This window comes from Chenopodium quinoa, unplaced genomic scaffold (assembly GCF_001683475.1).
Source record: "Chenopodium quinoa cultivar QQ74 unplaced genomic scaffold, ASM168347v1, whole genome shotgun sequence".
Classification (NCBI taxonomy): Eukaryota; Viridiplantae; Streptophyta; class Magnoliopsida; order Caryophyllales; family Amaranthaceae; genus Chenopodium; species Chenopodium quinoa.
In genome coordinates this window covers 1,200,478-1,227,189 of record NW_018743033.1, presented here as the reverse complement: position 1 = coordinate 1,227,189, position 26,712 = coordinate 1,200,478, and the positions used below count along the sequence as shown (strand labels likewise).

At 34.3% G+C, this 26,712-nt stretch overlaps 1 protein-coding gene across 1 annotated transcript; it reads left to right on the top strand.

The window, feature by feature from the left end:
• The first annotated feature begins 1,732 nt into the window (after positions 1-1,732).
• Positions 1,733-25,936, top strand: LOC110730538 (probable pre-mRNA-splicing factor ATP-dependent RNA helicase DEAH9). The gene is made up of 22 exons (XM_021910345.1): positions 1,733-2,695; positions 2,778-2,852; positions 4,044-4,133; positions 4,273-4,352; positions 4,877-4,946; positions 5,044-5,129; positions 6,383-6,452; positions 6,536-6,631; positions 8,393-8,498; positions 12,615-12,661; positions 12,761-12,844; positions 12,921-12,974; positions 13,201-13,301; positions 14,499-14,589; positions 18,730-18,894; positions 20,540-20,629; positions 21,305-21,376; positions 21,905-22,003; positions 22,512-22,598; positions 24,001-24,054; positions 24,177-24,256; positions 25,180-25,936. Exons 1-22 carry the CDS (start codon positions 2,441-2,443, stop codon positions 25,328-25,330), a joined length of 2,103 nt encoding a protein of 700 aa, XP_021766037.1. The 5' UTR covers positions 1,733-2,440; the 3' UTR covers positions 25,331-25,936.
• Positions 25,937-26,712: the final 776 nt, after the last annotated feature.

The window sequence follows — 26,712 nt, the reverse complement described above, 5'->3', positions numbered from 1 at the left end:
AACATAAAATAAGTTAAAGAGTCACAATCCTATGTCATTGCATAGACAAACATCACACACACACACACACATAATTATAAAGCTGGCTGTCTAAAAAAATAATAATTGTAAATCAAATAAATTAAGCGAACAAACATATAAGTTAGCTCTCTATGCCCAATTACCCATGCTAATAAATTTTTTAAATTGATAATGCCTCAAGTAGTTATGTGTTATAGGAGGACATCCTATCACATTACCGTGAAGAATTATCAAAATCTCTACCATGACATTTTTGTAAAATTTGAAGTATTACCATTGTGTGGTCAAATTATACCATTTGCTATCCCAGTGGTGGTATACATGCTAGTAATGGTATTTAAGTTTATTTCAGTGGTACTCTACAAGCTCTTGGTGGTACAATAAAAATGTGGTACAATCACATGTTGTCTTTTTTCCACCATAAATAATAGTTTAAATTGTTTGGCATAAAGTGTGCAGGGTCCACACCACTTACATATCTCTCCTCTTTTCTCTCTTCCCTTGTGAGACATTTGTTAAATCAGCTCACGATGAGCCGATTATACCTCCTCGTGTTATAGTAAGTGTAGAATTGCACATTTTCGTGTGCTTGATCGGGAGGCGACCCCGGCCAGTTGATCCTTTTGGTAAATTTCTTCTGTTTTATCTAATGACACTATTGTAAATATAAGCAATATATACTTATGTTTTATTGTTTTAATATTCCTTCGTTCTTCTTCATTCCTCTTCTCCTTTTCTCAACAACAACGACAGATTCTTTACCAACACCTTATACAACGCCCCGATACCACCATTTTTGGCGGCAAAACCGCTAAATAAAACAAGTGCTTAAAAAATGGTGAAATAAGAGCGTGCTTAATTCCAGAGGGTATGGGTTGATTTCTCCATTTTAGGTTAAGGTCTTTGAATTCAAGTGATGGAGGAGCGAGAATAGAAGTAGAACAACAGATGGAGCGAAAAGAATGGGAAAGACCCGTGAATTACAATTGTACCCCCATCTTATAACTTAGAAAGACGAATATTACCCTTGATAAACTTGTATTTTCCCGTTGATTGGTACCCAACTCTACCTAGGACAAATGTTAACTTTTTGTTCCTTCATTCAGTGTGTATCACCAAGCAAAACTTGGTGTAGTCTGTAGTGGGTAAGTTTGCTGTTTGCATCTCACAACTAAGAGGTTGTGAGATCAAATCCCATTAGAGGCACTTTAGGGTGGGAATCCTTTACCCTTCCCCCCACTTTTAAAGTGCCTAGCCTGCTAACCCGGATCGGAAGGACATGTGAGAGGTGACCCCCAACTTTTGCTACGCACCAACGGTGACCACCCTTTTTTTCAATTATACAAAATGACCTTAAAATTTTCATCCCACTCATAACCTTATTTCATTAAATATATTAACTATAGTTAGATTCATATAAAAAAAAATTAAATAAAAAAAATAAAATTAACCCAACCACCAAAAACAGCCACCCCCACCTGCCAGCCACCCTAAAATCCCTCCCTCCACTCGAAAAACACCTCTCTCCCCTCCCGCCGGTGCCCAAACCCCATCCCCTGCGCCAACAAAGCTAATTCGCCCATCTTCACCCACTTTCCCCCCTTAACCACCATCCCCGACACCCTAAAACCCCAAAATCGAATTCCCTAAAATCGAAACCCTAGATTTCGATTTTAGGGTTTTTTAATTTGGGTTTTGGCGTGGTGGTTCTTGGGGTGGAGATGGCAGTGGGAGGGGCAGGGGAGATGGCATGGGGTTCGCCGGCACGAGGAAGGGTGGTTATTGGGGTTTCAAGGTGGGGTGGGGTCTCTAATCTACGAGATAAAAGTTTTAGGGGTAGATTCGTTTCATCGACGTTCAAGGAGGAGGACTGTGCCAACGCGATAGGGGAGAGCGCCGGAGGAGGTGGGTTGCTCGATATGCGGTGGGAAGGGAGCCAAAGGGGTCTGGATTGAGAGTGAGGTTCAGCAGTGCAAAGGGAGAGATAAAAGGGGGTCAAGGTCGGGGTTAGGAGCGGTGGTCGGTGGTGGGGAGTGATCTATGGTTGTCGGTGTGCTAATGTGCTGTGGGGATAGTGGTCGGCCGGTGGGGGTTGTAGGGGTAGAGGTTGGTCTACGGCTGGGTTTTGGTGGGGGTGGTTAGGCAAGTGGGGTGGCTGTTTTTGGTGGTTGGGTTAATTTTTTTAGTTTTTTTTTTATTTTTTTGTTAAATATAAATTTAACTATAGTTAATATTTAATGAAATAAGGTTACGAGTGAGATGAAAATTTTAACTTAGGTCATTTTGTATAATTGAAAAAAAGGAAAGTCATCGTTAGTACGTAGCAAAAGTTGGTTTCACCGTTGAGAATATCCCAAAAAAAAAAAAAAAAAATAGTGTGTTTAGCTAAAACTGTAAAACTCTAAAGGGCGCAACAACAATGGCGAAATTCTGGAAGCCTGGAACCGAGAAACCTCGACTGGTAGAAGACGAAGATGGCGGCGTTCTCTTCTTCTACTCTTCCTCGTCTTCTTCTTCATCTTCTAGTTTCGGATACGCCAACAACATCCAGCAGCAGCGCCAGCGGCTGCCGGTGCATAAGCGCAGAGACGCCATTCTCTTTCTAGTTGAAAATCATGCTACTACCATTGTTGTCGGCGAAACTGGCAGCGGAAAAACTACTCAAATTCCTCAGGTTTTCTCATTTTCTTCAATTTTATTGTTTCGATTGTTAATTTATTTTGATGAATTTTGTTTGTTTTTGTTGGAATTTCTAGTATTTGAATGAAGGAGGATGGGCTGATTCTGGTCATGTTATTGCTTGCACTCAGCCTCGCCGTCTCGCTGTTCAGGTATTGTGTTCTTAATCTTTCTAATGTTTTCTACTTTTGTTTTGTGCTTCTTTGTACTCTCTCCGCCTCTTATATTTTGCCCCATAGTGTAATGTTACTTTATTAAGTTTTGGTTGAGAAAAGGTGATGGGAGAGAAAAGTGGTGGGATTAATGGGGTGGTTGTGAGAGTAGAAATGTGGACCCATATGTCTAAAAATAGAATGGGGCAAAATTAAAGGGACACACTAAAAAGGAAATTGGGGCAAATATTAAGGGACAGAGGGAGTATATTACTGTAATAAGTTCTCCAGTTGATGATTTCGATGGCGAATGTTGATAATGTGGTGTTATTGATGTTTACTTGTTGCTGTAATTGTATTTCTTATGTGCTAAAAAGCATATAATTTGGTTTGTTAGGTTTAAGAAAATGTATGTATTCAACAAGTTCCATATAACTAGGTGTTTGGTAGCAAAGTGCTCATAGAGAAACAGTGACTGATTGTGTAATTTAAAGTCATTGTCAATTGTCATGGAAAATTTTTACATTTTTTATTCCGGCTATTGCGAATTTGGGAGAAGTAATATTAGTTTTTTTGCTGCTTAATAAACCTAATTTCAGAATTTATTTTAGGTTAATTTATCAATTTGAAGGGAGAGAAAAGAGAGCCTGGTTTCTAAGTTGAGAGTCCGGCTGCATTTTCGTGTTTTCCTTTTGTTTTTTTCCCGAATAAATGGAAGTATGGTTGTCTATGTTTACAGTAGCTATTGAGCTTCGTAATCTAATCTTCGATTTGGTCTTTGGACTATGTACTGTGATTCTAAAACATGTGCTTCAAAGGTGCCTTTTCCTTTCAATTTGCCCTGCAGTGTTTATGATGGTGAGCTCTAGCATATGTAACTCATGTTTCCATACTTTGGTGCCTTATTTTCTGTTTTTTTGTATTTCTCATAAAACCATAGTTTGGTGTCTTGATATGCTATATCTTTTTATTTTTTCAGAAATAAAATATAGATATGCATGCTTCAAAGTTGTATTCAAAAGAGTGTATCACTCTCATTTTTGCGCTACAATAAATTTGGGGGGGGGGGGAACTCTGGCATGGCATATATTAGGAATGTTAGCTAGACCTATATTTTGTTGGTTTTCTGCTAATTGTATCATATACAATAAACTCTTTTATGCTCTTCCATTTTAACGAATGAAATTTCAGTCAGTTGCTTCAAGGGTTGCTGAAGAAATGGGTGTTAAACTTGGAGAGGAGGTTGGATATGTAATCAGATTTGAAGATGTGACAACTCCGGTAAGACCCTTTCACTGGCCAATTCCTATTTCTTACTCTCATTTATGTGCATAATTTTCAACTTGCATTACATGCAATTTGTGCAGTGTGTTTTACTTGTTTGTAATCGTTGTGGAATGATATTGTTTTGCCAGCACAGGGTGTTACCAAAATTAAGTTTCTTACTGATGGAGTGTTGCTGAGGGAAATGATGGATGATCCTCTTCTGTCCAAGTACAGGTACTGAATTAAACGATTCTGTAACATATCTGAATTTATGCAATAAAAAGAGAAAATGGGAAAAGGAAAGGTGAACAGATTTAGAAGTTCTATTCATTGTAATTATGTATCGAACTCTGACTGTTTTGTACATTACTGTCAGCTGTGGATTGTACTGGTAATGACATAGAATTCAGCCTGAACTAATTAAGAGAGTAAAATCTGATGAGGCAAAATTTATAGGAGGACCATAGTCTGTACTCAGTTTAACTCAACTATCTTTATAAAAAATTGGTAGCTTATTGGCAGATGTACAACAATCTTTAGTGTTTTTAGACCTTTATTTTCTTGTATGGACCTTGTAGTTACTCTCTTATCTGTTGTTTCAATTAAGCAACTAATTTGTTCAAAAGTCAGCTTTGATGTCTTCTTTGGGTTCAAATATTTTGCTTCCTGTATAAACATGAATAGCTTTCATGCTTTTTGTGAACTTTTGTTGAGAAACTTTTTTGAGTCTTTCCATTTTTTGCTTCTTGGCTTCTCAGTGTTGTCATGGTAGATGAAGCACATGAAAGGTCTATTTCAACTGATGTTGTACTTGGTCTCTTGAAAAAGGTATTTCTTAAATTGCAGTTTATGTTGACTTTGAAATGTTGCCATGCCGACATCATTTTCTTGTGCTTAACATGTTGCCCTTGTAACCAAATTTCAGATTCAAAGGCGTAGGCCTGAACTGCGTTTGATTATATCATCTGCCACTATTGAAGCAAAATCCATAGCTTCTTTCTTCAGAGTTAGGTAATATATCATTTATTACCTTGTTCATTCTATTTCAAGGAGTTTAAGAAAGCCTATTGTATTCATTTCATCAATAGTATGCAATTTTGTCCTATTTTGATAAAAAAAATATAACAGGCGTTTTGTTATGGCAAAATTGTAACCAATGTATGTATTGAAAGGCTTGAGGTGCACTGAGCCAATGAGGCGTTGGGAATCTTCAACAACATTTTTTGCTCCTCAGTGTGCCATGGTGTGCCTTATTGAAATTGCCTCGCCTAGACAAAAAAAATTCTTGGAACCCTAGTGCCCAGGTGCACCTTTTACACACATCATAACAAATATTACCCTGACTCTTCATTTCACTTAGTGCTTGTGTCAGATACTCATGATATTGGTATGACACTTGAACAAAAATATGTACAAATTTTATAAAATGATTGTGTTTGACACCTGGACTCATAGGATGTGGTGGCTCATGGCATGACTCATGGTTCTAGCTAGTAGTCAAACTTTATTGTGTAGAAGGTTTTAAAAGAGACTAGATCCTACTAGTGAACTAATGCAAGTAATTGGAGAAAAGCATATGGGGGATGTTTTATTTTTAAATAAAACAAAAACGTCAACATCAAATAAGTAGTCTAGGAGAATAAAATCAAGGAATTATTCCTTCTTAGATTTAGAAACTCATATGAAGTTGTTAAATTAATCATTTAGAGGAAAGGATGTCTACCAATGGAATTAAAGAAAGTTAAATATAAGAGGAACTCTAATTTGGCCTTGCCTCAAAAGAATAATAAAACAATGAGTTTTGAATTCTAATATTCATGTAAAGACAGAAATATAATAATCTAAGGGTCCAAGTGAAGTTATGTTGAGTATAGACTGGAATTCAATATACTTCCTTTGTTTTTTCTAGTTGCATCACTTTGCAAATTGCGGACTCCTAGGCAATTTTTGGAGATGAGAGGGATAGAGAGAATAAAAAATGTGGACCCATGTGATAGGAGAGAGATAGAGAGAGTTTATAAACTAAAAAGGAAAGTGATGCAACTAATTTAAAACTTTTGTTTTAGGAAAGTGATGCAACTAAAAAGAAACGGAGGAAGTTGAAGATTTAGTTCTGGTTTAGTCTATTTGTTTATCTTATTCATTAACCATTGAAACTGGCGTATTGTAGTTAAATAGATGAATGTTACCGTTATAATGCTGAGAATAACTAGTTTATTAGTCAAATTAAAGCATACTTACCTTTATACCCATTGTTAATCTAGTAAGAAGCATCGAGGAGGAGCTGGTGACGAACTTGGGCCAAAGACAGAACCTGCCATTATCTCAGTTGAGGTACATTTGGGATCCTGTGCTGGTCAAATATTGCTACTCTATTTATCTTAAGATATATTGAAGACATGTACAATAAACTGCAGGGAAGAGGCTTTACTGTCGAAATCAATTATGTTCAGGAGCCGGTTGCAGACTATCTTCGAGCTGCTGTATCAACTGTTATGTTGATACACAAACAGGTACAAGTGAGCTTTAGAGCATGTTAAGAAACTATTAAATCTTTATGTCAGAGAGTGATATGTGTAGCAGTGTAGGTGCTAGTTGTCCAATAAAGTATCTTGCTTGAAATTTAGCTCAGTGACTAGTTGGTGAAGAAATTTCCTAGTGTTAGTCGTCACATTATTACAGTATTTTTACACTTGATTTTTGTTTGGCTCTCCACATGTAATTACTAAATATCAACAATTTATAGGAAATGTAAGATGTTATACAATCGTCTACCAAAAATGAAGATGGAGAAATATTGTTGTCTGCCATTAAACTACTAACTTAATAATCCTTCCGTCCCCAAACTAAGTTTTCTTTTCTCTTGGACACAAGTACCTAGGAGACTACGAGAGAAATTGTATTGGGGTCTTGTTGTTTAAAGGTGAATAAAAAAAGAAGTTTGTGGGTATAGTTTAATATTTTGTATTTTGTGGTGAGTGAAATTGGGTTTTATTGATTAAAGTTCCGTTTGGTTCATTTGATTTTGTGAACTTATTTTATTTTATCTAGAACTTGTATTATTTTTCTGGACTGAGCTTTATCTAAACTTATTTGGTCTAAACTTATTTATCAATTGTTTGATAAAATCTGAACTTATTTGAAACTAACGTATTTTGTCTAAAATTGTTTGAAATAAAATTATAATTTTCCAAATAAACTTAATTTGTGCTGTTAGCTGATTAATTTTAATAATAAGAACTAGTTTATACTTCAATAATACGAACAAACTGATCATTACTTTGATAGTTGTAACTTGACGTTGCAGGTACATATTTTGTGTAGTGAAGCGGATTTCTGATAACATGGAACATACTTGTATAATTGATGTTTCAAGTACCTAATTTGTGTAGTGAAGTGGTTTTTGATAACAATTGGAGGAGACTTAGTTGTGTGAGTGAAATTTTACAACTTACTTTTGTAAAAATTGATCCATTTCAACAAAAATGATTTGTTTCCTTTATTAATTTTTAATATGAAACCATCTTTAGAATTGGAGCAAATTTTTTATTTTTTGACTTTGCCAAGACTTAACTGTCTGTTAAGTGGTGGTATAATCAAAATAAATTTTATTTAAGGTGGTAAAATTCAAACAATATATAAGGTAGTTAAATCCAAAACTCGATTTTTTGAAGGTGGTAAAGTAAAAACAATCCTTATTAAAATGAAAATCATAATAACAATGAAAGAAATTATAAAAAAAAAACTATACTGTAAAAATTAAAATCAAATTTCAATAAAATGTACTCCTATTCCTTTAAGTTCTTTCCATTTCCCTTTTACACGTTTTCCAATACACATTTTCATCCTATCCCTAATTATTTGATATTAAAAATTATAAAAGTTTGATATTATAAATGTACTCATTGAGATGAATCTAACAAGATCCTACTTGTCTAAGTTTTTTTTTTTTTATATATTGGAAAGAATTTAGAAAATTCTCTTAAGATGTGACTATTGTTTATATTCCAAATGAGAAGAATTTTTAGGAACAGAGGAGTAAAATATTGTTAACATTAAAATTAAATTTAAAATTATAATCCTACTTCCTCCGTTCCACAAAGCATTTCCCGTTTATTGTAGATACACATACCCATATCAAGGAAAATAAATAAAGTAATGTAAAATTGGGCATTTGACACTTTAATATCGTGAATGGACTTCCTCTTAACTGGCTTGATTTTCCAGTGACTTTTATGTCTCACTTTCTGTATGCTTTTACTTCTGTTTTATAGCAAACAGTGGGTGATATCCTTGTATTCCTTACGGGTCAAGATGATATTGATGCGGCTGTTCAGCTGCTTAATGAAGAAGCTCAGAGTTCTGATAGAAGCTCAGGAGGTATCATTAACATACTTCTTAAGTTCTTAGGAAGTTAGTTTCCCGTATTCTACATACTAGTTTGTTGCATACAATTAGTTTTGCTTAGGGGTGCTAATCGAGCGAGTCAATCGTGAGCTGCGGTGTGCTCGACTCGTGATCGAAAGCTAAGCTCGTTAAACTACTGCTTGACACGTGCTCATTTAATTTTTTGGCTCGGCTCGTGACTCGTTAAGCTTTGATTGCTCACTTAGCTAGATCTACCGAAAACACCCAAATACAAACACCCAAATTAATTGTATCCTTTTCCACACATATTACAAACGCCCAAATTAATTGTAAAATTCGGCTAAATCTTCTAGAAAAAACGCCCAAATTAATCCTCTAATTTCTCAAGAACATAAAAAGTTGTCCAACTTTTTGAATAAATTTTTTATTAATCATCTAATAAAACTACAAGAACAACTAAAGATCTACAAGAAAAAAGAGTAACAAAACGCAGCTGCCATATTAAAAGCTTGTTCCTTGTTAATATTGTCTTTGAGTTGATCTTGATTCCTTCAATTCATATTCTTTATGAGCTTATTACTTGAGATTTGAGAATGAAAGAAAAAAAAAAACAGAGCAAAAAACTAAGTAGGGAGGAGTATAGAGGCAAGTAGTGGCTGTGAATGAAGAGGAGGAGTGTCTAGGGTTCTTTTTTTTAGTGAATGAGTGGTAGAGTAAGTCTGACTAGTAGTCCTGTAGTACTAATTACGGAGGAGTGGCTTATGTTCTTTTCCTATTATATAATTGCTGTATTTTTTTCTTTATGCCACGTTATTTTTTTTTTTTTTCCTTATTTATTTATTTATTTATTTATTTTAAACATTTTTTTCTTTTCTTTTAAATTGTTATATAATATTTTAATAATAAAATAGTTTTGAGCCTGCTCGCGAGCTTATCAAGTCGAGTTATAGCGTGCTCGACTTGTGCTCGTTAAGGTTTCGAGTCGAGTTCGAGTCAAGCAAACTCGAGTTTTTGATCGAGTGTTGACCGAGTCGATCTCGAGTTGCTTGCGAGCTACTCAACTCGATTAGCACCCCTAGTTTTGCTTATTCTTGGAAGATGCTAGATTGCTGGTATTGTCAATTCTCGATGAATCTTCACTTTTTTCAATCTTATCATTACTCCCTCCATTCCAAGTGACTTGTGAGGTTCTGCATATATATTACTCCCTCCGTCCTTTTATTAAGGACATGTATTCCTTTTTTGGCAAATCAAAATTAAGGACCTATTTTTGTAAGGTTATACTGTTTGAGAATATTCTCTACTTTTTGATGAGCTGTTATCACTTTTTTGTACTAATAATGACTTTTTACACCAATTTCCAACACTTTCTCTCTCCCTTTCTTCAATTATTCCCGACCACTTTTTTTTTTTCCTAACTCTCTCTAACCCCATATGCACTTATGTACTTCAACCAACTTTTCTTAATTTCCGTGAAAAAACCCAAATAGGTTCTTAATAAAGAGACGGAGGGAGTATGAAGTTGGTAACTATTACATTGGTATTTAACACAGACACTTAGTATTGAATTTCAAGTTGACAAGTAGTATTGCATAATTGCGTTGATATGTTAAGGGACATGAAATAAGAAGTGTTAGGTAAGTTGACAGATGATATGGAATGGAGGAAGTATTGTAGTTATTGAACATGGTGATTTTAATGTCTGCCGATCTGTGGCAGGCAATCTGGCAGAGAGTGGCTGGTGCTGGTATTTTTTATATTTGCTGTAAAATGCACCATAATAAAAATAATTAACAATGTTGAATATTTGAAGCTAGATGATTGGTGGATGAGCAATATCACTATATTGCCACTGAGTACGTGCTGTGTCTCTCCAAGTAGTATTTTATATAACTTAAGTGGATTCTGATGCAAGGACCCTGTTATGTAAGTCACAACAATTCATCAAGTTGCCATAGCAGGAAACTGGAGCACAGGAATTTTTTTTAAGACATAATAGCATCACTCTATATTTTTTTGGAGAGGGTGGTGTGATTGTTAGAGTTCATTTCTTGTGTGAAGCATGGAGCTCCTTGGGACCCAAGATTTTCTTTTAGGAGCAAGAGAAAAAATGTGAGTCATTGGGTGGACGAGTGGTAAAATGTGGTGAGCCCAAAGCTCTACCTGAATGATGTTGGAATAATCTAAGAAGGACATAATTGCGGTTTTGAATGGGAGACCATGGTTTACAAAAGTTCAATAACCGCCAATTCTCAAGTTATGGATCCCAGGCATTATACTTTACTTTACAAGTTTACATGCTTGCATGTGGTTCCTTTGTGGAATTTAGATCTTTCAATTTGGTCCCTTTTTAGTTGAGTAAAATTCTCCTTCCATCCTCAAATAAACTTCCCATTTCACCTAAAACTTTTGTCCCTAAATGAAAGTCTCAATTCAAATTCATCTAGTTTTCTATTCACATTTCTATAATCAAACTCCATGAACTTCTTTATCTATTCGCTCTTAATCAACCAAACCCGACTATCTCTTTTTTATATTTACCTTTTATCAACAAAATACCATTATCTTATTTTTTTCTATTCACCTTTATATAAAAATGTGCAAATGGCAAATGAGAATTTTATTTGGTGATGGAGGGAGTTGGTACAATGTTACTATTAGTTAGGAAAGACTTTCATGTACTGGATTGCTGATAGCAGTTGATGCCTTTAAATCTTTGAAGAACAAAATGACTTTACTAGGTCCACTGGGTATATTTTCACCAAATTCAATGTGAGTATACTCTATAGACAATGTAGTGAGTATCAAGTTTGTTCATAAGTAGGGCTTTTAAATTTTAATGGGTGTTTGATGTAGGGTTCCTGGAATAGTAGGGGGTCAAATCACCCACTAAAATGAAGTTTCATTTGGGACTTTATTGCTATGAACAGTATACAAGTATTTCAATTATAGAATCAAGAGTGAATACTATCAACAAGATGAATTGCAATTTGCAAATAATCTGATGAGGGACTGGTCTTTTGTTTCTGATGTGATCATGTGAATATTGCTAAAAGCCTAAAAGTGTCTGACTCTGAATTTTAGGTAATTATGATTTATCAGTTTTCATCATATTCCCATGTTAAAGTATCTGTGGATGACTGGATGTACAATCAAATCAAACTACTTGATGCAAACCTTGTTTATATCACAATACTTATTTATGGCAATGATAGAGGATTGAAGGAGACCTCATGGAAGGAGATAGAAGAGTGTAGGAACACGGTGTAACTTCCCTGGGATTTAGGAGATTTTGTGCAACAAATTAATAGGAATTCCTATGAACTGAAGATACAATCAGGAATATCTTGGAGGTTATGGTTTATTATTGGTAGCATGGACAAACAAACCTATCTCAACTTGGACATACTGATAAGAAACTTTGACTTTTGTGAAATATATACCTTATGCCATTGATTTTTTGTTTCAAAAGGCCAAGCTATAAGTTTATTGCCGTTGCCTTGCTAATGTCACAACTTTTAATAGTTAATTCATATAGCTCCTTGATCGAGTTCAAGAAATGTTATGGGTCTGTAGAGGAGTTTATCCCACTAGTAAAATCTGAAAGGATTATGTCCAAAAAAAAAAAAAAAAAAAAAAAAAAAAAAAAAAAAAAAAAACCTTAATTGAGAAATCAGAGGGCTCTGCTGTGCTTACTCACAAGAATGTTCTGAAGAAATTATATTTGCAAGCCATTCTTTAATATTTAGTGTGAAGTTAAAAAATCTCATGCGTTATGGGTAGACCAATTGGAATAGTCTCTTTGTAATTGCTGGATTGGGCAAAAAGTTTGCTATTAGTGTATATGCTTGCTTAAACCTGACTCCTTTGCTCCTTCGCTGGAGCCCCGTAGAGGTGCTGGGCTAATGGTATAGTATGAGGCAGGACTTAGGTTGACATTGTAGCTAAAACGACAGAGTGCCTTTCCTATTGTAGCTTATAAGTTTTATGCTTATGCTAGAGTTGCTGTGTTATTAAGGGCCTATGTAACTTTGTTGGTGTTAGTTTCTGTTTCAGATTATTTTTACTTCTACTCTGTTAGTGGAAATGTAGAATCACTTATTTGATTTTTATATTATGCTTTGCCAGAATTTCTCGCTCTGCCTTTATACTCCGGACTTTCACGTGCAGAGCAGGTAAGAACTCTATGCTCCGGTTTATGATGCCTAATCCTGTCTCAATGCCGTGTTTATTCTGACATCGACATGCATCTGATATAATGAGCTACCTTGTAGGACTTGATCTTTTCTCCTACTCCTAGAGGGAAAAGGAAGGTCATAATATCGACAAATATTGCAGAGACATCATTGACTTTGGAGGTAATAGTGTGTATCAATGTAATATGAGAAGTTGCTGCTGCTTTGTAATGCCTTATCTAAAACATGTATTTTGCAGGGCATAGTCTATGTTGTTGATAGTGGCTTCTCAAAACAGCGTTTTTATGATCCGGTAATTGTCAATTTTATCTTTTTCCTAAGTTTCACACTTTATTATGGAGTACTTTGCTTGCCAAGTATGAGAATTGAGGGCTTTCTTACTTTCTTCGATGATTATTTCACTTGTTGTGTTTGGGTATCCGTTATCGGCTATTGTATTTAAGGAAGTTAACGGTGTTTTTTTTTTTTTAGCTTAGTTTTCTTTGCTATTTTATCTAAGGTGGTTTTATGTGATATAGCTATCAGATATTGAGAATTTGGTGGTGGCACCCATATCAAAGGCTTCTGCAAGACAAAGGACAGGTAGGGCTGGAAGAGTGAGACCAGGGAAATGTTACAGGTAATTTTTCTTCTTTATTTACACTTATTCCTTTCTCCTGACTTTATCAGCATGTAACAATATCTAACATACATGATTTAGTTTTTTGCTGTGACTATTGCTTTCTATTGGGAGATTCAGCTCCCCTGCATAATTGTTTGCCTAAGGACATTACATTTTGGTTTCCTTGGGTTACTTCATTTCTTTTCCCTTGCTCACCGTGGGGACTGCATTCTGACTCAGAATCATTCAACCTTTCTAAGTTTCTATTGTTAAAACCACATAGTATGATTTCTGCATGGTGCTAATTACTTGGAAAATATACAGTCGTCATCTTCAGAAAAAGTTTACTTTCAATTTTGGGAACATTTTAATGAAAGTGAGTAGGTAAAAGTGATAGACAAACCTTAGAAATCTGGGAAAGATTTAATTGCTATAGATTTTTTGTTTTAAACTCATTATTAGCCAACCCATTTCTAAATGCTGAATTCTTGTATATCAATCAAGTAACCAGCCCAATTTCCAAGCAAAATCTGCCTCTCTCCTCTGAAGGCCAAATTCTTTGCACCAACCACATTGTCCAAAGCCAAAACTGGCTCTCATTCCAATCCACATGTGTTAAATAATTATTATAAATAATAAGATGCAGTCTTAGAGGAATCAAGAGCTGATTTATCTGGAGCATGTTCGGGAGTAAATTGGTCAATTTCAATTACTGAATCTTTCTGCAGTATAGGGACAGATAATACTCCCTCCGTTTTCTTTTGATGTACACCTGTATTATAGATTCTTGTTTCAAGAAGAGTTGAGCGGATGTAAGAAAAAGGTGGATAAAGTAAGAGAGAGCTATAGTAATAAGGTGGGTTAGTGTAAGAAAAAGACGAATGAAGTAAAAGAGGGTGAGCATAAGATAGGTTAATTTGTTTGATAAAATAGTATAAAAGTGGCTACGTCAAATAAAAATACCTGGAAAGTGGGTACATCATAAAAAGATAGAGGGAGTATGTTAGGAGCTCATTTAACAAAGGGGAATTCGTTTTTATGATAGAAAGAAAAAGTAGTGATTTATTATCTCATTGCAAATCGTTTAATTGTTCTACAATTTTAACTACTTACTAGTCTAGATTTTTTTGATAACCAAGCACTAAGTTATGCTGTTGCTTATCAGAGATCAATAATCTTACAATAGTATTATCCCTTTTCTCTTCTTCAACCCAGGTTATATACCGAGGAATATTATGTAAATGAAATGCCAGCTGAGGGGATTCCTGAGATGCAGAGATCAAACCTTGTCTCCTGCGTAATACAGGCAAGTCATCATCTTTTAATGTTTTGCAAAAATCTTTTTGCTTCTAAGATGCTGGTATATTTTGAGGTCCTATTTTTGCTTGTCTTGCTAGATAAAATGAAATGAATAGGTTCTATAGTAAGGATTTTAATAAATGATAGAAGCTTAGAGCTTATAAATGATGTACTTTCCTGCCTAATTAAACTCATTGCTTGACTGTTGCAGCGGGTCTTGTACGGACCCAATGTACAATAAATTATTGTAAAACCAAAATTTGACACACTCAAATAATAGTCACATTTTGGATGATATAATCATTTTCTTAGATGATATAATTATCTTGTTGTGAGTCATATTTTGAATGATATAATCGTATTTTAAACAATTTAGTCAAATGATATAATTATCTTTCGAATGATATAATTACTATTTGATACTTTTTTTTAATGATAAATTCAATTTTTGAATGATACATTTAAATAATTAGGATGATATAATCACTTTTCAAATGATATAATCACATTTCGTATGATATAATCACATTTCAAATGATATACTAGGTGGTAGTTATTGTGCACCGGGTCTATTCTAGAATTTCTATGACTGGTGTGGTTCTTTAAAAAATTATGACCATAATATCTCGAATTATTTTTACTGAAGTGATATTATTTTTGCTTTCTGTTATATTTCTTCTTTAAAGTTACTAATTTTTATTGAACTGAACTTATTTTTACTCCGTTGAACTTATTGTTGCTGAAGTGAACTTATTTTTACTGAAATGAAATTATTTTTACTGAATATTATTGTTTAAGGTGAAGTGAACGGGCCTTAGTTCTGTAATAAAATTCCCATGATAGTCCCCTTGTATCAGATCGTAAATCCACAATTTTGGAGTTGGGAGGTTAAATGCCCTCAATCAATCCATTTCAATGATGGACATGAAAGTAATGTTAGGTTTGGAAGGTGTGGAGAACGGTTCAAGGTATAAGGATGCATAGCTTTGGAGTATAAGCTATGGGTTGATTGCTTGGTACTAAGCAATGATGGATGGCAAAGGAATGACTTCAAATGGTAATATCTCAAAATCTAGAAGTGATTTTGAGATGATATAAATTGGAGGTTCTTGATTTATTTTTTTTAGGATTTATTTATTCATATTCGTATGGTTTACTTAGGATAAAGATTAGGAATAATTATCTTTGTAGATATTATTAGAGTTTGTTAGGATTTAATTTTATCTTTTAGGTTTGTTACTTTGTTTATTCTATCATGCAAGCCTATAAGTATTTGTTTTCATTAATGAGAAAATTGAGTGATGGAGTTTATAAAAACATGAAAATTGTGATTTAGTTTGAGTGAATCGAAGTAATTTTAAATCGTTACTTTTCTTTCGAAAAGATCAAAATTTACGTTGCTCTTCTTCTTGTTTAAGTGGAAAAGATCAAAACTTTATTGAATTAGGTTTACCTTAATTGCTTTGGTTTAAGTCGATTTTCTTTTTAAAAGAAAAAACGATAAAAAACAACTCATTTGAGTGCAGAATTGCTATGTTCCATGAACTCGGGAACGGGTGTTGGACACAGACACATGTCCAAGTGTCCGATCCGGCAAGTTCCAAAATTTTAGGACCCGGGGACTCCTGGTATTTGGATACGGGTACGGGGACACGTCAAAACGTCACTTAAATTTATATAAATATCTTATGTATTACAAAAGCTTTAAATTTTTCATCACGTCCACCCCTATTTTTTTTTTTTTTATTTTAATTCTTTCTTCGGTGAATTCTCTAAATAGATGACAATCTTCTTCTCTCCATCTTCTCTATATCAATGGTGGTCTTCGAACAAGATGTGTTTTTCTTTCACGTTTCTCCTCTTTTTTCCTTTTCACTCTTAATGGAAGTGTCCGAGTGCACAGTGAAGGGTCGGATACGTGTCCCATGTCCGTGTTGTGTCGACACGGACACTTCGTGACTTTAGCCGTGTCCGATTAACATAGCAGAATTGTTTTGCTTCGTTCTCCTTTGTTAGAAAAGCTTAAGGTGATTCTTTTTTTTGAATCTAGGTGTTTATTTGTCTAGTTTTCACATAAAAATTTTAGAATTTTTGGTGAACGTCTCCTATTAAACTGGAAGCGTTTTTCCAGACGGGTCAGTTTTGAGTCTATTATGTGATTGCTTGCTATTGGACGTGTACTTTGCTTCTGCAATTTGTTGTTGAATATGGGCAACCAAATAGAATTTTTAACACATGGAGATAATGTTGAAAATGAATCAACAATTGCAACAAGTTACACAAACACTACTAGAAATTTTGGTTTAGATGCAAGGGTACGAAAGAACAAAAGCACATAAGATGGAGGTGGTTGGCTCTAATTCTATGAACAAGGTTGATAATATTTCAAATCTGTTTGTGCAAGATGAAGAGGAAGTTAAGGTGCTAGATGATGAATTAGATTTAGCTTTGTCTTATCCATTAATTGATGCAATCCAAGCAATAAATCAAGATGAACAGAAGATCCAAGCTATACAACATAATTCTGAGAGAAAACTAGAGTTGGTTTTTCATGATCTATCTTTTCCTAATTATTTTAACTGTTTGCATATGGAAGCAACCACACTGAAAATTGGAATTGGTGGTAAAATCAGGAAAGGTGGAAACAATGATCTTCAAGAGAATATATTTTTCATGTTTTGTTCGTTTGATTTAGATGATTTCTTGGTTCGAGAAAACTTGAGACAAGTTTTTTTTCAAGAGGGGGAGAATGATGCGGATCAAGCATCAAGAATTTAAGGTTCTAGATTTATTTTCTTTAGGATTTATTTATTCGTATTCGTATGGTTTACTTAGGATAAAGATTAGGAATATTTATCTTTTTAGATATTATTAGAGTTTGTTAGGATTTAATTTTATCTTCTAGGTTTGTTACTTTGTTTATCCTATCATGCAAGCCTATAAGTATTTGTTTTCATTAATGAGAAAAAATAGAGTGATGGAGTTTATGAAAACATGAAAATTGTGAGTTAGTTCGAGTGAATCGAATTAATTTCAAAATGTTGATTTTCTTTCGAAAATATCAAAAATTACGTTGCTTTTCTTCTTGTTTAAGTCGAAAAGATCAAAACTTTATTGAATTAGGTTTACCCTAATTGCTAGTATCCCTTATTGTGGTTTAATCCACATCATAGCTTGTATCAAAAGCTTTCCAATGAATGGTCTAAAGCCCGATTTGGACAAGAAATGAGAAGGTTATGGCCGTTTTACGAAGAGCTGTCTGCCTGAAAGTTTGCCCAAACTGTGGGAGGTTCGACCGAACTCAAAGGGAAAAGGGGAAGGTGACTCTGAAGTCACGGAAAAGGTTCGCCTAAATTTGGTTGGTGGTTCGCCTGAACCAAGCTAGGTTTGGCTGAATTGAGGTTGTTTTCTACGGTTTTGCGATTTAAGTGGTGTGGCTTATCTATGATCGTAGGATTATTTTGATATTCCTTGCACTATATATACTCATGTTTAGTAATTGTATTAGAGTAATAATGAGAATGAGTTGAAGGGAAAGATGTAGAGCGAGAGAGCCTCAAATGTAAAATCCCTAACACTTAGGTTTAAGTGTGAGAAGGGGTGTATTTAGGGTGGGAGCTTTCATGGTGCTTTGAAAGCTTGTAAACTACATTATTCTTCATCAAAGATTACTCTATTGTGGATTGGTGAGTTTTTCTCCCGGTTTGGGCTTCCCATGGCAAATTCTTTCTTTTCTTTGTTGCTTGTTTTCGCTCTTTATTATTGTTGATTGTCGTTAATCGCATTCATGCTAGCACAAATGTTAATCCTTTCAAGTAAAATTGGAAGGAGAGCAGTGTTATGTCCCTCCTTCCCTGCCTTCTTATCTTGACAAATTGGTACGGCTAATGGGGGTTTGAACAAGTAAATTTCCTAATGTGTCCCTTTGTTGTTTGGCAAGATTGTTCTTTTTTGTTTTCCCTTGATGGTGGAAACCTGGTTCCCGTATTCCGTAATTCTGTTTCAATTATTTTTCTGTTGAATGAATTGTGTTTTTTTATATTAATAACATTGCTATTTTGTTTACTATTATGCTATATACACTATGCTTTTTATCCTTTTTAACGCACAATATTTTTACTAACATTTTTGTTCACTATATGTGCAGTTGAAGGCTCTAGGAATTGATAATATCCTGAATTTTGGGTGGCCCGCATCACCATCACCAGAAGCTATGATTAGAGCTCTTGAAGTATTGTACTCTCTAGGTGTGCTTGATGATGATGCCAAGCTCACTTCGCCTACCGGATTCCAAGTTGCTGAAATTCCACTGGTACTTTCATGCCATGGCTTTATAATTTATGCGACAGTTCCTGTCAATTAGGATATCAGTAAGGCAAGCATAATAGTCCACAACTTTTTTATGCGTCAAAGTGACTATTGAACTTGATTTCACACTAGAAAAATCATAAAATCGGACCTACAAGACAAAGTTTTCTGGAAAATGTACAGATTGGTAAATGAAGTATTATTAGAGAATTGTGCATTCATTGCTGATGTATCATATTCATCATTGGCCTGATGGAAAATCTTTTTTGTTATGTAATATGTTGAATATAAGGTACAAATTAAAGTAATTATAGAAGTAATAGATTTGGGTGATTGACACAAACCGGACAACAGGATATTTCCCTGTTTAGAAAAAAGAGAGAAGAATAAAAGGATTAATTAGATGAAAAAATGTGGCTGGTGTTTTCAAGATGATGTTTCTTGCTACTTTCCTACCTGTGTATCACAAGAATAAAGTTGCTTTGCCCAGGGATGAGCCTTGTTGGAGGCATTGGTTCTTGTTGATATTGTTGCTTGTAACTTTGGCTACAGTTGTTTCCTATTTTCTCCTTACAGAAATTGTAGTCTGGTATGTGGATACATGTTGGACAATGGTAGGACAGTAGGTTGATGAATGCTGAAGTCTGCAGTATTTCCATGTTTCTTAGGTTTTCCAAAGCCTTACATTCTCATATCCTTGCCGGCCTACTAATTAGGAACTTTGGTCGTTAAAAATGCTGGGCGAGTCGAATTACGAACTAGCTGTAAGATGATATTACATATAAGAAAGCAGACATCATTTTTCTGTAGTCATGTGCAATGGATGATCCATGAGAAGAAAAAGGCTATAAAAGGCTCATTTCCCTGATGGTTCAGATGCCTATGTGAATATGGTTCTCAGCGTGCTGAATTTCTGCTAACAATAAGATTCACAGTTACACTTAGTTATTTTCGTGTAGTAAACCTTGTGGTTGGACCTTGTGATATATGTGATTGCATTCTTGTGTTCTTTTCCTCATTCCTCCAAGAACTCTCTGTAAGGGTTGAAGAACAAGGACACTTTGGATAACATCAGCCCTTTTTATTATTAAACTATTGCATTATCATGGCTTAATGTTGAAAGTGACTCCTTTTTATTATTTTACTATTTCACATTTTGGTTTGGCATGTAGATTAACAACAACAACAAAGCCTTAGTCACTAAATGATTTGGGGTCGGCTAACATGAATCGTCATTAAAAACCGTACGATATTGGCATGTAGATTAAGTGATTAACACTATTTGTTAAATGCAAATAGAAGATTGGTTGTGATAGAGAGAATAATTAAGAGAAAGTGCTAATATGGAGACAATACAAAATGTGATGGAGAGAGATAAGGACAAGTACACTTGGAATTGACATAAATTGTTTCTATTTAAAACATCTCAGAAAGGAATAGTTGAAACCTTGTTAGGGATGAAGAGTGTATGCTTCAACCAACACTAACATTATAGTGATTGTTTTTTACATTATCTGCAGCTCGTGATGACAAGTCATAATTGTTTATGCTTGTCTTTTGATGTTGAATAACCATGAATCAGATAAGCTCATCTATCTTTTATCAGCTTATCTCTTTGTGCATGATTTTCTAAATCCTTTAAATTACAGGATCCCATGATTTCAAAAGCTTTGCTTGCGTCTAATGAACTAGGGTGTTCAGAGGAAATGCTTACTATAGCATCTGTTCTTTCTGTACAGGTTTAATCCTTCCCCCTTTTTATCATTAGAATTCTTTTGTTATGCAATTTATTTGTTATTTATAAAGAAGTAGGTATATGATTAAAATTTTTTCTCTATGGATTGGCTGTTGCTACACATGGATTTATAGCCCACAAAACTAATCCTTGAAGGGAGCAAATAAGTAAATTTGACTAGGCACAGTGTCTGTTTGCCAGTTTAAACTCTATCTTTTGAAAATATATTTTCCCTTTGAGAATGATGGGGATAGGACAATTTGTGGGAGGATTAGGGTATAATTATTACATTTATGTAATATAAATTGGTCTGTAATCTGAAACCTACTTTACAAGGTTCTTGCAAGTTGCAATGCTTGGATTTGGAAGGTCAGATGTACAGTTATATTACCTTACACTTGCTACAAAGTGATATTTCCATGCCGTTACATGTATTCGGAAGTGCTTTGAAAAGAATATTGACCGAATTTGTTTATTTTTAAAGTAAAGTTTAGATTAAAAACACTTTATAGGCATGTGCTTTTGACGGCATTTCTAAGTCTTAAAAGATCACATAACACACTCTTTCTTATGGTTTTATGACAACTTCAAGAACAAGTCAGTGTATGATGTTGAAAGTATAGCATCAATTTTTATATTATTTTGTGAAAGATTTACTGAAATTTAAGAGTATGTGCAGTCTATTTGGATCTCCGTAAGGGGAGCACAGAAGCAGCTAGATGAAGCCAAGCTCCGATTTGCTGCTGCTGAGGTGTGTTATGAATTCCTATGGCTAAATTTAGTATATACGAATTACAATTTTCAGAATACTTCACTCTGGTCAGTAGCTTAGGCCTTAGTAAAATGATAGGTACTTTCTTTCCACAATCCCAATCCCAATCCCAAAATTTGCCATTTAACAATTGAGGGTAGAAATGCTTTGTTATACCTGTATATGCAGACACCCTTCATTCTCCTTGTGAAAAATTATCATTATTTTTATCATGTTGCTTTTTCTTGGCAATGGTGAATAATTCGTCAGTCATACTGATTTGTGATAGAATTGGTCTCTGATCTCTCTTTATAAGATGGATCAAGAAAATAAACTTTTACCCACCATTTCAAAGAGTCCGATAAGATCGAGTGCCTATTCCTTGAACAAGTGTCTCATATTTTGGATGGGTATAGTTTCTTCTGTATAATTGTACCCACCATTAAACTTCCCATTTGACATCATTCAAGGATTGAGATGTAGAAAATTCCAGTTGCCATGTTAATTTTTAATATGATGCTTTTGCAGGGTGACCATGTGACTTTCCTAAATGTGTACAAAGGATTTCTGCAGTCCGGCAAATCATCAAAATGGTGTCACAAGAACTTTATTAACTATCATGCTATGGTTAGTACGTTGTATTCATCTTTGTTGCCTTTAATGATCCTTGTCATTTTTGTAGCAGATTATAGATTATATTATTGGTTTTGTTGATACTACTTCAGTATGTATGTAAATCATATCCTTGTTCTGGCACATCCTGGTCTCTGTTGAACATATAGTTCAAGGATAATGAACATAGAGTTCATAAAATCCAGAAATTATGCACATATAGTTCAGCAATTCTGAACATATGAAAGATGTTTGTAATCTTTGAACTATATGTTCATTTGGGACCACAAAATGCAACATGAATATGGGTTTACAATATAATAACTTCCATATGTAATCCTTCTCCTTTTCCCTTCCTTTTTATCGTGCATTATTTTCTTGTTTTTGTTTTATCCTGTGAGGCTGTGAGCTATCGTTGGTGTAAACAATTATTTTAAAAGCGATCCTTTAAGTTTAGATTTATGTTAATTTTATAAAATTGAGTTATGATTGTCTTCTTTCTGGGAAATTTTGTCTTTGGCAGAAAAAAGTTCTAGAGACCAGAGATCAACTCAAAAGAACGGCACAGCGGCTGGGTATAGTATTAAAATCTTGTGACAGAGATATACAGGTAAATATAATATCTTCTTTTACTGTAAAAAAAAAAAAAGAAAAAAAGAAAAACCTCTTGATGGTTAGTAGTTATCTGGCGTCTGGAGTTTTTAGTTTTAGTTAATTCGATATACTAGTGATTGTAACAATTACAGGCTAGTGCTTCACTCCAAACTTGCAAATTCAGATGCAGTAAAGCACTATTATAATGTATCATGGACTACATCAAAACCTTTTATAGGCTACATAAAACACTAGATAACTAAAAATAGGCACCGCAACTAGAAAGGGGAATAGCCCTCTAATCCATAAGTTAACAAGGAATCCTAATACCCACTTATACCCATGAATAATATGCATTAACTAATCATGTTCCTATAATTAAGGCTTAAGGATCACTAATTTAAACTTTGAGCATAACTTTCAATATGTACTATTGTACATCAAGTAGAGCTATTTACCAACCAACATTTCCTTAGCTGGTTTCATATCTACCTCTATTTCTCTTTTTTAGCAAACAATAAATTGGGCATATGCCTATTACAAAATTTCATATAGTAAAGCAGCTCACCAGCCTAGCTTCCCTCATTTGTATTTACATCTACATCCTTTTTCTTTCTTTTGATTGCCGAGGCATACATCAAATGGGGTCATATATGCCATACCCACTATCAAGTAGAGCAGTTATGTAGGGTGCATTTGGTAAGATTGGAGGAAATGGACTATGATGAAATTGAATGAGAGAGGAGTAGGGTAATGATAATAATTTTTTAAATAGATCTTTTGGTATTACTATGAATTGGATTTGAATCAAACGAGAGAGTGGGAGGGAAAGTAAAGAGGGTAACTGATGGATGGAAGCTACTACCCTCAAGTAAGGAAAAATATTACTATACCCATCAAACTAAACCTATAACATAAATACTTTTGTGATTCCATATCTTGCCATCAAATCCGTCATACCAAACAAGCTTTAAGCCTCACTTCTCTCTAACTAGTTTGCATAATTGCATCTACCACCTTATCACTCCCTTCAACTACCAAACCCAACACAAGTCGGGGCATACTATTCCAATATAAAGATTATGCTGAAACAGTAAGGATTTTGTGAAATTTTAGTGTCGGGCAATATTCTGAGCTGCTTCTTTACCTTTTTTTATGGTTTGTCAAATACATTCACGTGAAACTATCTCCATGTGGCTGTCACCTTTTTATCTCTGTTGGTTTTCTTGCTTAATCTGATTCTTAATGCCATCTGCTCGTCGCGTGAACATACACCCTTTATGACATCCTCATATCTGTAACCTCTAACTTGGAGTCTTGGAACGTCTTTGCTTTTTCTAAGCTATATACGGCTTTTAGTGACTCACACTATACTGTAGCTTAAACTCTGATCATAACTCTTGATATATGACTTGCAGGTTGTAAGAAAGGCAATTACTGCTGGATTTTTTGCTAATGCTTGTCATCTGGAAGTGAGTGTAACAATATTTTTTGAAAAGCCTTTTGGAAAAGTTGATACTGTTGCTCTGGAAACTTCTGAAAATTATTTTTAATTTAAGTTTCTCACAATATTTTATTTTATAATTATTATCAGACTTACAGTCATGAAGGAAAATACAAGACTGTCCGTACTTCTCAGGATGTTTATATCCACCCTTCATCTGTTTTGTTCAGGTTGGTGAAAAACTTGTTCTTCCCCCATTATTGCTTTCATTTTGGCTCTTATTGTTCAGTTATACTACTGTGTTGAAGTAATGTGATATTGCAAGTTCTTTGCTTTAAGACTGCAAAACTTTGTGATGCTGTGAATTTTGACCTTAGCATGTCTTGGAATTTGTAAAAATTAAACCTCCATCCCAAAATGAACTCCATTACTATTTTACATTAATCCGAAAAGAAGTTCCTCTTTCACTTTCAAGGCAATAATGTTCTAATTTTTTTCATATATCCCCCTTCTATGATTGAATTTTAAAAGAGGTTGATGATTTTCCAAAGGGAAAAGTGTATGGAAAAGTGCACTACTCACATTGCTGTCATTGCCACTCCTAATTTAATTATTCATTTCAAAGGTGGAGAGAATTTATTCAGTACAGAGGGAGATGAAAACTTGAAGGCACATAGAAATTTTTGGTATCTGTTTACGTGTTAGGTATTTGGTAGCCAAAGATCATTTTATTTGATCTTTGTGGACTACAGGGTGCTCAACTTTTAATGACATTACTGGGTCTCTCTATATCCCCCCCCCCATCTTATGTTCCAAAATTAAGAAAAGAGAGGGGGGGGGGGGGGGGGGGTTCTCTTTGACTGTTCATATTCTTGGACATCCCTATTGCTGTAGATCCCTGATATCAGGACCAAGTTCGTTTTCTTTGATCTTTTCTATTTGCTTGGCATCTGTGCTTCCTGACATCTATCCTCTGTCCAATTTATTTTAATTTTCTCATATGCTGCTCAAACTTAAGGTTGATAGCTGTTAATTACAAAAGTTCTTGGTTCTATAATAGTGATTTATCCCAAGTTTGCTATGCTTTTGTTTGTGTGTGTCCATACAAACTGTTTTTTTTAAGGTGCTAAAACTTTATACTGTCTGCTTGCAGAGTCAACCCAAAGTGGGTTGTATACTATTCTCTCGTCTCGACTGATCGTCGATACATGCGCAATGTTGTGACAATAGATCCTACATGGCTTGTAGAGGTTGCCCCACATTATTATCAGTATCAAGGGCCTGGTTCCAGTGCTAAGGCCTAGGTAAATGCATACTAGAGAACTTATACCTGGTTGAACGTCATGATTAGCATGCATAGGGGCTGTATATTCTTTTTGTACGTATCAGATGCAAAAGTGTTAGATTAGTTTGAAGCCCTCTTAAAATTTCTCCAACAATGATTCAGAGATAACTTACTTATCAGTTGAGGAATGGTAATTCAGGATAAAAGCCAAGTACAATGATGAAATTTTCTTATTTTGTTTCGGCAGAAAATTGTGATGTTGTCATTGACAAGAAGAGTTTAGATCTGCATTCAATGTCCTCCTTTTCCCTCAATTTGTTCTTATTGGTTTCCGGTATGATGCTATCCAACAGTTAACTGAGGTTTTTTACATGCTCGAAAAGACAAGTACTGTGTAGGCAATGTTGTAACTTGTAATAATTACCAGTGTTACAACGTTACAAGTTATGAATTCTGCAATACACTTGCTTCATATTTTCATTCAACGGCGGTTTTAGATCTTGTCATTAGAGATGGTAGTAAATGACCGTCTCCATGCTGAATCCTGATAAAATCTGCTGTAATAAGATTGCCCTATTACTAGTTGTACCGTGGAATGCTCAACTACTTTTGGCATCATTCGTTATACTAAAAGTGCTATAGTAACCAACAGGGGAAATAAGTAATATTTTGTAGCCAACATCTTTTTGACTAGTTGAAAAAATATAAGCTGAGCATCAGTGGCGGAGCCACATTAGAACAAGGGGGGACAGTTGTCCCCCCATTTTCGAAAAAAAAGTTTTTTTTTTTAAAAAAAAAAAATCAAGAAAATACAGTAAAAGGCTATAAATATCATATACTTACAGTAAATATCACAATATTGAATATGGTTTGGTGGTTGAGTTCTTAGTAAGGCTGTGTCTTGGTCTTAGGTTCGATTCCCTACTCTACTATTTTTCAGCTTTTTTGTTTTTTTTCCCCTACTTGTTTTTTGATTACTCTAATTTTCAATAGTCTTTTTAATTTGATTTTTCATTTCCTATTTCTTGTTTTAGGATTTTTAATTTTATTATGTGCTTAAACTCTATTTTTTTTACATTTCTAATAAATAGATTACTATTAATTAATTGTTTGTAACTGTGTTTTAACTTTTATTAATACATACGAAATACATATGTAATAATATGATTGATTTGAGAAAGTTGAGTTTATTTTTTCGAATGTAACTCAAACCCAGACCCTTCATATCTACCATCAATTTGTTCTAACGATAATTATTTGACTTTATGATAATTATTTGACTTTATGATAAGGTAATTAATTCGTATATATCAATTATGTGATTACATAACGGGATTTACAAACATAAATTTATTCATTTTTGTTGGATAATTTTCTTAATATACAATAAAACTTTTTTAT